Below are 15,125 nucleotides of genomic sequence, written 5' to 3' on the forward strand. Positions count from 1 at the left end.
CGTTGACAACTTGGAGTATATACTAGGGTATTCTTCACATGTCCTATGAAACGGACGTTGCCAATAAGGCCCTCCATTTTTAACGGAATCATTTTGATATATTTTTCTCTATTTTTATTATATTTTACAGGAGCATGACTTGGCAATCAATAAAAAATTCCCTCGCTACCTCTGGCGGAAGCTGAAGAGTCTAGTGTTGAGTTGAGATGTCGATTTCGAAGGAAATGTAGACCTACAGGAGTGATTTCACTATGATAACAGTGTCAATCATTTACCCCCAGCACCATACCTTCGGAATTATACGATATATTGATTTGAGACACAATGAAGACCCAAAAAGTCAGAATTTTTACCATCAACAAAATATTATTGCTGCAGAATTACAGCCATTACATGAGGTGCGAGATGAATCTTCCGTACTTCTCAGTAGTTCTTCAGCCACAGCATCATGTTACTTACCAGAAATACTACCCAATGTTTGAAAATTTAAATAATAATACCTTACAAATTAAAAAACTGGCAGAAAATGGATATAATATATGCCAAAGAATCCAAAAATTTCCTGTTAGTTTTGGTACTTCAGGCATGGTATACGACTTCTTTGCATACGATGAAGCAAACACAGTTCAATCTGTACAATATAAGAAATGGGAAGAGGACTTTCTTGGTGTATTAGATAAGTTCTCAGGCTATGTAATACTATTCCTATTCCAATTCTTAGCATATTCTTAGGCTGTGATTTTTAGTAGTGTCGTTTTTTAAAATCCATTATTTTTTAACGATATCGTTAAAGTTTTAACCAACATTTTAAGACAGATGTTTGAAAAGCATATTCTAGATCGTCCATAATTATAATTTGATAATAATTTTGAATTACATAGTTGAAAAAGTGCATTGTATTCATGTACCACGGTTGCAGGATTAAGTATTATCTATACTATAAAAATGAATCGCAAAATGTGTTGGTAAGCGCATAACTCGAGAACGGCTGAACCGATGTCGTTAATTCTTTTTTTATAGTATTCCTTGAAGTACGAGGATGGTTCTTATGGAGAGAAAACGTAAACATGTACCACGGGCGAAGCCGGGGCGGACCGCTCGTTTATAATATAATAAATCGTAAACTAAACTTTTATATTTAAATGACTCATTTCCAGATAAGATTTTGTGCTTCTATTCAATTCATATTATTATATCAGATACCTGATACATACGTACCAGTTAGATTTTACCAGTTATCTAAGCTAATTACAATCAGATACCTAGATTTTATTTAGGTAGTCGCAATTCCTCTTTATCTCTGCAATCTTATCATTTGATGATTCAAACGGTTTGATGAATAAATGTTTTATCATATTAGTGGCGAAAATATTTAACATAACCAAGTAAATTATTAAAGAAATATGTTACAGCGATCTGCCCCAGCTTTGCCCGCACATACCTATCCGTGGCACCCATCCCGTTTTCATATGTTGTACCTACATGAAAAATGTTTTTTTTTTAAATCGCACCAGTACTTGCTGAAATTATTTTAAAACAAGTAAAATATTCAGATTCATTTATATTATTGCACAAATATGTTGTTTCAAAAGAAGAACAAGTAACTATAGGGGCCTGAAATCTGCAAGAGCTGTAAGAAATTCATAAAAATACATTGTAACTAGTAGTGTACTGTGTAATTCCACATATTATAATTTAAACATAGGTACTTAGTTAGTTGCCTAATTTATATTTAAAACATAGGTATTATTTTTTTCAAAACTAATTAAAAAATACAGAGGCAATTCCAAATGTGCAATATTATTGTAACATGTTCGATGAATGCCATTTTAAAATTTAATATTATCAGAAAATCCTCTGAAATCTCAGTTTTCCTAATTGCTCTCGCTTCGTTTTTATAACCCAATCCTATATAAATTATCTATAATATTACTTTATAAAGACCAAATTCACTTTAATCACGTAAACGGTATTCATCTGCAATTATTTAAATCAATTTTCTAGGAATATATTAACTAAAATAATAACAAAGCTAAAAGTTTCATTGTTTCATCCATCAATTAAGTTTACAGAGTAGGTAATGAGATTTTGGTTAAAAAGAGAAACATAATTTAAGCTCAGCAACGAAAATTATCTAAAAAGATACACGAACGTTCAAAATCAGAGACACAAAAGATATATTATTCGTAACTCGACGTCTGTACATAACTAATGACCCACTACTCCTAACGAACAAGCGAAACTACTTCTTTGTAGCCACCCCTATGTGTAGGGTTGTCACTTTTTATTTTTGTATTTCACAGTCCATTTTTCAAAGCCAGTTTCGTCAAGCATCTGTTGGAAATCAATCAGCAAAATAGGCGACGAAACAATTCCAATTTTGAATTTTAAAATTTCAGTAAGTTTACTTTCTTTGCATATAGTATGTACATAAGTATAAAGAAAGCGTTATAACTAAGTACAATCAATTACTGATACATAGATTAATTTAACGCCCCTGTTGTTTACTTATGCTTTAGTTGAACTAAATAAATATACAAAGGATCGCATTCTCAATATGAAAAACGATTATTTCTTCCGACAGAAACCAATGTTCTAGCTTTTTAGTTCTTTTTATGTAGATTAGTTCATATAACCTAGGTACCTACCTGGTCGCTTCCACCATTGGAGGTTAATAAATAATGAAACATTAAATACAAATTGTGTCAGCCCTACGGCCATCTCGAGCCCTCCTTTGTTCTACTGGCCTTAACACGAGTCGATTTGGAGGGTGTGGAAAAAATTCTTTTTATTATTTCACATCTGGCTACGTTTTATATCGACTGTAACGTTGTTTCCGACCCAAATTACAAATTTAAGGAACGATAGAATATGTTACGTATATAAATACGTAACATTGTATAAACAAGATAATTTCAAAAGGAAAATACGACTGGGTAGCACTAATTTCATTTTTTTGTTCTTTACGAGGTATCTCGCTTCAACTAGGTACCTACCTATATTGAATATCAGACATACAGAAACAGTGTTTCTACACCTAAGATATGATTTATATAATCCCATTGGGCAGGTTATGATTAATATTTTAACTCAGGTCTTAGCCTCTCCCAACCAAAACATTTAACAGAGTTATTAAAAGCGATCACAATTACCTACTCCAGTAGGTATACGAATATTCCCTTAATGTCTTCATCAACTACCTCGCGGTTACATTATTACCTGTTTGAAAAACAGACTAGGTACCTTTGACTAATCTTGCTTTAGGAATAGGTACCTAACCTATTCCTAAAGCAAGATTAGTCAAAATGTTACTTTAATAATTAATTCCTAAACCGTTATTTTCTACATCATTACGTTCGCGTTCGTTTAAAACGCAGATCTCAGTTATATTGAACTGTCCGCCCCTCTTGGCTCCCATTTTGGTCGCCGACTATAAGTCTCGGGTTTATTATTTAAGGAAAAGTTATTTCCTAACAGGGAACGCTGAGTTGGATCTCTATGGCCGTGACTTTTACACTGTTGCTAAAATATAGCTTCCTGCTTCTTAAGATTAAAAAAATTGGCAAGAAAAACTTAAATTTTGAACAATTAAGGACCAACAAACCGATTTTCCTCGGGTAACTGTTAAATTTGTACCTAATCATACCAGTTTTATAGGTACTATTAATCATACATAGTTTTATAATTTAGGTAGGTACTATTAATTATCTTTACTAATATTATACAGCTGAAGAGTTTGTTTGAATGCGCTAATCTCAGTAACTAGGTACTGGTCTGGAAAAATTATTTCGGTGTTAGATAGCCCATATATCGAGGAAGGCTATAAGCTATATTATAACATCACGCAAAGATGAACAGGAGCGGATTATTATCATTATATATATTTAAGGATAAAATCAATACAAAGCCCCCGGAGATCAAGTACACATTCAAACAACTTTTGGAAATCGGTACATCAGTTACTGACTAAAGATTTCTTGTGTGCGTATATTTGTTACGAGAATGCTTAAGATTAAAAATTCAAGTAAGTAATAAGTAATAGGTATGATTTGTTCAACAAATTATTTAACTCACTTAAAGTAATTTAAATAAAATAAAAAACATATTTTGTTCCATGTTTTATTAGTCTATGTTTTATTAGTCTATGCTAGTATATGTTTTATACCTAGTTATTGCTTACATTACCAATCTTATGATTATATGTATTTAAATTTTAGCGTTAGAGCCCGCGTGAATTTAAAAAATATAAATTTACAGAATATTCATAGACACAACCAACATCACTATCATCAATATCAATACATAGTATAAAACAAAGTCGCTTTCTCTGTCCCTATGTCCCTTTGTATGCTTAAATCTTTAAAACTACGCAACGGATTTTGATGCGGTTTTTTTTTATAGATAGAGTGATTCAAGAGTAGGTAAATTTATTAGGTTTTAGACAAAGCGGGCGAAGCCGCGGGCGGTAAGCTAGTATTAAAATATAGTCGGATACAAATTGCAATAAAACGCGTAATAATAAGCTACATTCTATTTTATTGATTTTGTTCGTGATTAATAGATACAAATGCAATACCTGAATGTTAATAAAATCATTGAACATTATTTTATTAATTTTTTTACTAACTTCCACTCCACAAATTGCCTATAATATAAGGTTGCCAATTATTTTGCAAATAAAAGCATTTTAAATTAATAAATCATGATAATATAAAAAATAAAAAGTAACTTTGTCGGTACATATAATATTATAAAAGGAATGTAAATTATGTAATTTCAAACGTGAACATTCACTCTTACATGAAACCAGCGAAATAATTATTTTATTTTATTTTATTAAAAATTACCATCTAGACAGAAAAATACACAGTAGAAATATTATTTTGCTCTTAAAAGCTAGAATTGGCAACCCTATTCACAAATAATAAAACAAATATTAATTCCAATAGCCTTTTCTTAGATAAGTTCTAAACAAACATGATTTATATTGGAGTTTAATTTTATAAAGAAGGTAATCCGTAATATTTTATGTGTATTGGATATTAAATAATTAAAATTATTTATAATTACTACTTGTACTTTAATATTGAATAACCTTTACCATTAATGTTCTAAGCTTTGTCAAAAGTATAATTTTCTTATATAATATTTCGTTACAAAAAGGCATTACTTGCAAACAACGTAATATCTCAAGGCATCATTACAAAATAACAGAATGTAAGTATAATTATCTAAAATAAAAAGCAGCAGAGTCACCAAGTCAATAAAATTATTTATAAAAATTCAAATAATTAATATATTAAGCATTAAAACATCTTTGTACAATTTAAAATTCAACAGAAAAACAAAAAAATTGTATAAAAAAATAATTACAAGTCATTTATTATTTCTAAGCATTGTATTGCACAGATACAATATAATTATGACAGAGCAATATTTTATCTATTACACATACATAATAATATCTCAAAATCATTATCTCAGCAGAATGACTATACTATTTTATAACTTCCATAGCATGACATAATACCAAAAGGCATTAAAAAAATACTTATGGGTCACAATCTAAAAATCATAAGGAACAACAAAATGCCTCTAGTTATGGCCAAATTATCACAATGCGTAAATAAGGATACAATAAAATTACTGTTTTTTCTTTTCTTTCTTGACTGTAGGTACAAATAATGCAACTGTTTTCTGTAATAGCTCAGTGAATATCATTGTACCTATAAACACTAATAATGTGCCGATCCAATGCCCGACAGTGAATGGATTTTTAAAGTACAAAATAGAGAATATGAGAGATACAAACTTCCTTAATGTAACCGTAAGAGTTACAACTAAAGACGCACACTCAGTAGTCAAAACATATACAGAACTGATACATAATCCTTGCGTTAATACATATAGTATCAGCCACAAGACTTGTCTAGGGAATGTGATACCTAAAAATTCGACTACAGGTGTATTTAATGCTAAAGATACATGATTGGTAATATTAGGTGCTGTCGGTAACCAAAATACTAATGGTAACAAATGAGTATAATATAACGCCTCCCACGGGTGCTTTCCATACTTGGAATATAATGACTCTTGGAAAATTCCCATTCTAGCTGAGACAAATAGGGCAAAGGTCAGTATAGCGATGCCCAAACACCACCAGAGCCAGTCGATGAACTTGAGTTTCTCTTCCTCGGCAGCATCTTCATGAGTTTCCCTTGGGGCCTTGACATCACCACTTGACTGTATAGTACATATGGCTATACCCGCTGATATCATGAATACTGCTAGGTACTTTAATACTGGGTAGCGCTTCTTCAATATCCACACACCCATAGCCATGTTTGCCATGAGCGAACCAGCCCTGAATATCATATGCAACGGCATGGATATGTTGAAGTCAAATGCATAGTTGTTGGCTACACTGCTTGTCCAGAAGAAACCCACGAGTAGTAGGTACTGTTTGAAGGGTATATTCCGCTTTGCTGTTCCAAATTTGCCAACAGTACAAAATCCGACTGACGCAATGAATAAGAATTGCAAAAATGTCGCCAAATTTCCCGCGCCTGGGTCCTCTTTCACAACCAATTCCAAAAATATAACATTGGAACAACATCCAACAAACACCATACATATGGCCAACGCTGCTTTTGGGCTCATCGTGAATCTGAAAAAAAAAGAAAAAATTATTTAAAAAAAAATATTCCGATACCGGGAATCGAACCCGAGCCTCCTGGGTGAGAGCCAGGTATCCTAGCCACTAGACCATATCGGATATTGTCAATGCATCTGAATTTAGCAATAGTAAGCGCAAGTTTTCTTCTTTTATCAAAAAGAACACTACTTTACATTTTATTAATAAATTCACAGAATCGTTTATCATTTTATGCAGCATTTAGTAATAACTATCTAATCATTAGTTGATTACGACATACAAGATACATATAAGTAAAGGTTATTTTTAATTACTGTTCCTGACAGAAACTAATACATGAGAAGTTCAAGGTTTTGAGTACAAAATTATAAATATATACTTACATTTTCAGCACTTTTTCACACTTTATCCGTAAATAAACACTAAAATCACGAAACTATCAACATTCTGACAAGCGGCGCACGTTTGACAACGACGGACACTGACGTGTGTGTGTGTAGGGCTGCGTAATCGACAAATTCTGATTTGTGTTTGTGACCATGGCCTCGAACGCTATACGCATGCGCAGAAAGAGGTCGTAGATAAAACAGTCTTATATTCACGGATAAAACGAGGATAGATGGCGCTAATCGTAATTTAACAAGCCAGGAATTGGAGCATCTTTTATTTATCTTAAACTTAATTTCTATTTTTATTGTTTTTTGGTTGATTTATCTTGTGGGTCGGTTTAAAAATTGTTTTTAATATATTTTCGTCACTTTTATTTCCATATTTTTTCTTATACATATATTAAGCTTTTTATACTACCTATAGTGTGTATAGTATAAAAACCTAGTTCCCTGGTGAGTGGTGGCTAGTAATATTTTTTCTTATTTTTCTTTACTGAAAAAATGTAGTACCTCGCTACTCTGTACGTCTAATAGAATCTTTACTTGATACCTAGCATAATTACCTACCTAATGTTGCATAAAAAAATCCAATTTAATACCTAAAGGAAATGCCCTCAGTTAACATTTTAAATTCGTTTTCTTATAAATAAAAGCGTCGTTCTGGAAGGTTAGACCTTCAAGAAACAATTGCAGATCGTAATTTTTAAATTCGCGTCCATTGTACTCTGAAAGCTTTTCTTCTCTGACACTGTTATGACACATCTAATGAGTGTTAGTGTTACAAAGTACAAACAAACATTTATACATTTATACCAACGCTGAGTTACCTTACTGAAAAAGATTCTCCCCAAATATATATGTATAGGGTCAAATAGGCGATTTATCATTAAATGGAGAACGTATCTGATATTAAGAGGCGGTACAACCGATAAACGCGGATTTATTAGGGTTTTATTATCATAACAATAAGTTGGCTGGCCTGGCTTACAGAAATGGGCCCATTATAGCTAAAGTTAGTGGGATGCTCATGCACAATTTGTTTTTAGAGTTTCCGGAGGTTTTTTTTTAATAGTGTGTACCTATAACATATCTATTGAATTTTCAACCAAATAATGTACCTACCTATACCACTGATAATAATAAAATACTAATTACTGTATAATATCTACTAAATAGGTAATATTTTATTATGATGGTACAGTTGATGTTATAATATTATTATTATTGACGTATTTAATCTGTTAGGAGTTAGGACGTAGTTAATTACTTAATAACATTAGATCACTGCTACATAAACGTTCCTGCTCTAGACTCTAAACAATACCGATAGAAAAACGTTAAAAAAACTTTGTACCTAGGTATTAGTTAGGTATACCTAGGCCTAACGCATCAATAACTCACACATGGTCCATACATCAATCACCTAACGTATCTGAAATTAAACGATAACTTCCAGGCAACCATTATATCTTTCATATAGTAAAACTTTTTTTTACCGCTATTTACTGATCGGATTAAAATTTCGTCTGCAAAGTTGGCTCTACATACTTATATCTCGTAGGCGTAGATATAGGTAGGTTTTAATAGGTGACTGATCAGGGTTGAAAAGATTTTTTTTTTGTAGTGGGACCATTACACTGGATGTTTTAATCTGCAAAATCTGCATCTCTTGTCATCTTATATGTAAGTAACTAATATGTTATCCTAAACTTTCTTATTATATGAGCTTGAGACACGTGTAATAGACAATTAACAATTTAAGTTAATTCCAGACTTTACAATAATAATTATAAGTAGTAAGTCATCCACCCTGCATCCATTCAGCCCGGATAAGTCCAGTATTGGACGTAGGCCTCCCTCCAAAATGTGCCAGTTGCCGAAGTATTATATAATAACTTTAAACAAAAAATAATATAAATTAATACTTTTTCGAAAGTTAAAATTTCTAATTCTGCATTAGGAGCTTCCTCGAGAAGTAGGTACGTGAACCATTGCCGAAAACAGAATGAAAATAGGTGCAGTGGTTTTTGAACTTAGGTATAGAGAACCGATAGACGTGAGGAACGAAAATAACTCAATTCCCGCCCCGGTTTAGACTGAAAAAAATCTATCCTTTAAACATCCAGCTATCTACCCTATGCCCAATTTTTATGTTTAAAAACAGCTATACATTTTTAACTTTATAATCAAGTCACTTATGTTGAAAATACAAAAACTTTAGCGTATCTACTTCATACTTGCAAGAATGCAAAGGTCATCAGTATTTCTACGTTACCTGTCAAAATGATATGAGTCTAATGTTGCATAAAATTATGTATGTATTCCAACTGGCAACATTTATCAACGGAGACACTGCAAGGGTGTTAATGCAATGACCGTAGTACGTTCGTGTCATAAAATGTTAATTTTTATGGTTTGATATCTTATTTTATACTCCTTTGGTCACGCACTTCGTATATGTTAAGATGGTGTAACATATTTTTGAGTCATCTAATATAATTCGTATTCAACAAAAGTTATACGTTTTCAATGTGCATTTTCCTAATAAGGAGAGTAGTGTAGTAGTAGTACCAACGTTGCAATTGTTGCATAGTATCCTGGGTTTTCCTTAGATAGATAAACACTTTATGAGGGTATTTAAACATTATTTTGACATTGACTTTGACAGATGATCAAACTAACAGTTTGATAATCTGTCGATCTATCGATGGATGTCTCTAATGTCAAATTTTCAAAACTTCGGTTCTACAAACGTTTGAAAAAATAAGATCCGAGTGCCATCGAGGGATTCCATCCGAACACAATTTAGCGTAATAACAAGGTAATAAAAGTTAGTAACTAATCGAATTCATTCTATAGGTAGGTACTTATACCAAGAAATAGTTGAAAGTTCACCCGTATTGTGAAGACATTGAAATACACCGTAAATTAGTTGAAATTTAGATGCCGCGCTGAATTACTTAGCAAATATAATTAATTACCCACGCTTCTAGAACTTTCAAGTTAGTTTCATCTCAATCTAGTTTCAAACATCTAATGCTCTGTTGGGTATGCAATGTTCGAGCAAAATTATTAGGAAATAATGTTCGGTTAAATCAGAACTGATGGTACTTAACGCTTATCAGTAGACATCGGATTATATGCATTTGCATATTTGCATATGCAAATGCATAAAACTCTCTAATTACGGCGTTAGTGCATATTTTAGCCTTTTTCCCAAATCGTGCATATTTCGTGCATAAATCGTTAAGTAGCGGGAGTTTTGATTGGTCGACTAACCTTTATTAGCCAATCAGAACGCTCAGCGAGTAAACAAACCCTATTTTGGCATGGTAAAATGGCAAAAAATTACAAAATGGGCTCCATTTTAAGTAAATTTTGAGCCATTCAAAATAGGGCTAGATTACCCTTTTGGGGCTAAAAACGTAAAACACGGGTTGAATTCCAAAAAAGGGCTAGATTTAGCCCGGAAAGGTCTAAGGTGGCAACACTGGGCTCGCGGGTGACAAACGTCACAAATTTGCGCTCGAAAATTTGGTAAAAATGCTTAATTGTATATTGGCACAAAAACTATACTCAATTTCAAGAAAATTTCAATGTTTTTGTACAATCTTTGATTTAAATATATAAAAATAATAAAGGTTTTTTTGATTTATATGTGCATATTTTAGGCATATCAGTCGTTTTTAGTGCATATTTCGGCCTTTTTTAGTGCATATTTGCATGCATATTTTGGCATTTTGTTATTGCATATAATCCGATGTCTACTTATCAGTTTTAGTACGGTCAGCAACGGAAATAGCTTTGTGTATTTATTTTTCGCATTTTGACGCAAATTATATTATGTAATACCAGAAACGTATTCTTATAATTTATAATGTGAAGCTTGCTTAGTTACAGAATTCAAAAAATCGTGTATTAAATTTAATAAGTATGTACTTATTGTATATCAAAAATAAAAGTATCATCGTGTTGTTAACTCAAAAATCTGCTTAAAACATGTGTTTTATTTCATCCAAATTATATTAAAAGCAAAACAAAACTGTACAGCAATTTAATAATTGCTCCCCTCTAGACTTGATTCCCTTTTCACAGTCAGGTGATCCTACTAACAAGAGATAAGTTAATCATAAGCTTGTTTTTGAATAAACCCATAAGGTCGAGATTCGCGTGCACCGTAACATAACTGTCACATCGGCAGTATAGCCGTGTGTAATTCAATTATTCCGGCCCGGTGCACGGGACTAACGACCTTTTGGACGTGTTAACCCTATAGTGGGAAATATTGCAAGTGAATTTAAATACAGGAAACGGCACCTTTATATTTATTTATAGCGCCAGTGCACTTGACTATGAAAGTTAGAAGTACATTAAAATAAATGATTTGTATTTATTAGAAATCTGGGTGGTCTGGGTGAATCTTATACGTAAATTCATTTGGAACATAAAACATTTTGGAAATAATTGGTTTTAAAATGTGTCAAAATTGAAATATAGCTCTACAGTTAGGTAGTATGATGGAACAAAATAAAAGGCACAAAGTTAAAACAACAAGCTTTAAAATTAATGATCCCTAACATTTTAGCCTGAAATTTACAGCATCATACCTTGTTTTCCCATTACGACGGTAATATTTGTTAGCGTACAAAATTTAATGGCAACCCTGAATAGCTGAACTTCGTGGTTATTACCAAAGTGAAACTTCGCGTGTCAATAGTGTCTGCTCACTTCAAATCCTATTTCACTTCAAATGTCCCAAAATTTGTATTTTTTCGATGAAATACCTTATAGTATTGGCTCTCAATCTATCATTTCTACAATAAGTCAATAAAATGTGTACTCAGAACTGATTCAATTTGCACTTAACATCATTGCATTAAGGTCCAATTTCCCTTGAAACAATAAAAGAGAGAAACGTGCCTCGCAAAAGACATCTAATATTTGAATATTTTCGATTCTATTCCAGAGAATACGACATCGATCAATTTTGAACTCTTTTAAAATACGTTAAGGTTCAAAGCAATTTATCTTAAGTAATCGGAACAAGAGCTTAGGAATTGAGACGATGTTTATTTCAGTTGAAAGAATAAACATAAAATACTCGTTGCAAAAATACTTCAATGTGATTATTTACGTAGCATCATAATTATGAAAAAGAAAGATATTTACATGTTAAAAAATTTTCCTTAGAATCATTTACATGAAGAAAATTACCTACTGATAGACAAAGTGGGCTCAGTGGGTGAAAAGCAAATTACCTACTTTAAACTTAATACCCGAGCAGGTCCTAGTGAGAAGAAAGGAAAAAAGCCAGGGCATAGAAAGCTAATCAGGCGCTTGAAGATAAATATAACAGAACTTTACTTAACAGTATACAATTTAAACGTATATAAATAATCGACCTAAAATAGCACCTTGCAAATTGATCGGAACTATGTCAGTATTGGAAATTCGTTACCTAAACATGCTCTTGTATAACTTAATATTAAGTTGGGAAAACTCCGGAATATGCAAATATATGCTAAACGGGTTCGCAAACTAATACACTTGATTAAAATCAGTTTTTACAAGATAATTTAATAACACTTGATTAAAAACAATGTTGTGGCTTGTGTTTAAGGGTTACAGCTTTTAGCATGAAATGAAAGAAGAATTTTAAATTCAATATTTTTCACTGAAATAGTGTTTCGTAAAATTCTTGCATTTTAATTAGTAACGTATTATATTTGCATAATTCATTTTCCTGAGCGTGATGAACTAAGTCCTAAATCGTCCATGTTCCTTCGGTGGACCAAAAAATTTGGCCGATCTCGTTGATAATGTACTCTTTTTCAAAAACTGAAGGTATTTCCCAGTGTTTCATAAAGCTTCAAAGGCACAAACCTCGCTTGAACGCAATTATGAATTCCCACACAAAAAACAAGAACCACATCCAATTATAATGCAATTAGTAAAACAAATGAAAGCTATCTCCATCTGTAATTACGTACCAACACAGCAATAAATATCAAGTCTGCCATGAACGATAATTCGGAGAATTTCGGATACGGCACAATTTAACGTCCGTTCAAGTGTACAATAGTGTTGGGAATGTGATATTGCACACTTACGTCTCCAAAGGTCTTGCTAGATTAATGGTGATTGTATCGGAGAGGCATTTAACTTTGAATTCGGCCTTAAATGTTTGATCTATGGAACCGCTAACAGATATTTGGGTAAATGAATGCTTTTTGCTGCAATGTGTGGAATTTATATAAAGACTAAGACTCTTATTCCGTGTGAACGGTACTAAAAGCCTTAATTTAACAGAAATACCGTTTTCGTCATTTATTTTTGTTACACAGCGGAAGTACAAGTATTCGGTTTCTTTCATTATCACCCCCGGGCTCATATCGTAGATCTAATGTAAAATAAAATACTGGTACATTTTCTAGGATAAATTCAGTCCCCCTAGCACGAGGAGTTCCTGTCTCAAAAATCACGTGTAGATGTAACATACATGGTTTTGCTCTTTATAAAACTATCGCCTTTAATTTGATGATGTATTGAGAATGATTTATATATGGATACAATAAAACTGAAAATAAAGGTGATAAAAATAAACTACAGAACCAGAACAGATTATCTCTAAAACTGTAATCTGTGACATTTTCGGGAACCTTCCAAATAATACAAAGAGAAGCAATGACACCAAACAAATTAAAAACGACACGTTGCATATTAAATCAACGTAACCTTATGAACCTAGTAAACATGAGATGAAAACAATCAATAATCGTTCACAGACAAAACCGCAGAAATTGATTCAGCAAACATCGCCTTTCATCGCACAAAACAATAAATCAACATGGCGGCGGTGGATGAAACATTAATATTCTATTTATGGCATTTCAAATCAAACGGTATATGGGTCATTCACTTTCATAGAAGTGACGTGTGAACTGACAGATTAGTCCACGATACAATCTGTGTACCGTCCGCAAACATTTGATGCAATTGTAGTCGGAATAATAGATACTTTTGTCGATTTGATAGCACCTGAATATCGTATAAAACGAAAGAAGTGTTGTCTAGAAGTATCTACATCAAACTATAAGATCATCCTAGTTACGCGTTAAATGAAAATACGTGTAAGATGGTTTTGGTATACCTTGACGATTTTTTTTTCAGGGTTTCGTTTGATATTGTTCCTTCACATTAATAATAAAGGAAAACGCCTTGTGGAGCGTACAGGCTCCTATTATAATTTTGGAGGAATTTTCAAGTAATATAATAATTCACCTTTAAATTCTACCCTAATTTTACCACTTTACAAAATACAATTGTTATCTATAGTTTTCACTTTTCATTGATTGATTTAAGAGCAGGTTTTTACTATATTCAAAATTCAAATATCATTCGCAAAACTAAACATATTAGGTAAATCAACATTATTACACGTTTGTTTGCTGACGGTACACAAAATTAGCCAATACATTAGTACAAAGCCTCGGACGGTCAATTGTCTATTATGATTATTGTTATATCAAGTTATATGGTAATTATGGCCAAGTTAATTATGCTATAACATATTGTAGGGAAATATTATCGCTGTTTTTAAAACAATTTCACTTATTTTATTAGAATCGAACAGTTCAACTGTTTTAATATCGTTAATTATTTATTATTCTTATACATACCTGCAATACCATGTCGAATGTTTAATGTTTATACAGTTTTAGTAAGTTTTTAATTTAATTTTGTTGACCAATTCAAACATTTCAGTTGATTAGTACAATATTTTTATTTGACACTAAAACCATACATACATACTTACTATTAGTATAGATAATATTATGTAAAGAAGACACAACTTTTTATTTTCGCTAGTTTTAAACAAAACAAATAATTACATTCACTAGTTTTCAAATCAAATCAAATATACAAATAAAAGTCATTTGTTTCGCTTCCACATCTAAATGGAATCGATTTTGTTCAAATTGAGGTGTAAAACCAGTTCAGTTGGATGTAAACATCAATCAGTAGGTAGGTATCCTTTTTGCTGTGATTTTACCTATGAATTTATCACTAAACTTTAATTT

The 15,125-nt window shown here is 32.0% G+C and overlaps 2 protein-coding genes and 1 non-coding gene across 6 annotated transcripts in view; all 3 read right to left on the reverse strand.

Moving 5' to 3' along the window:
• LOC123696509 (calmodulin-binding transcription activator 2) overlaps positions 1–15,125 on the reverse strand; it is a 166,425-nt gene that overhangs the window by 105,339 nt on the left and 45,961 nt on the right. The window lies entirely within an intron of this gene.
• On the reverse strand, positions 5,364–7,193 carry LOC123696510 (UDP-xylose and UDP-N-acetylglucosamine transporter). The gene is made up of 2 exons (XM_045642716.1): positions 7,039–7,193; positions 5,364–6,667 (listed from the first exon to the last, which is right to left on the reverse strand). The coding sequence occupies exon 2, from the start codon at positions 6,658–6,660 to the stop codon at positions 5,644–5,646; it is 1,017 nt and encodes a 338-aa protein (XP_045498672.1). The 5' UTR covers positions 6,661–6,667; positions 7,039–7,193; the 3' UTR covers positions 5,364–5,643.
• Positions 6,704–6,775, reverse strand: Trnae-cuc. The gene has a single exon. It is a non-coding gene; the product is annotated as a tRNA-Glu (tRNA).

This window comes from Colias croceus, chromosome 12 (genome assembly GCF_905220415.1).
Source record: "Colias croceus chromosome 12, ilColCroc2.1".
Taxonomy (NCBI): domain Eukaryota; kingdom Metazoa; phylum Arthropoda; class Insecta; order Lepidoptera; family Pieridae; genus Colias; species Colias croceus.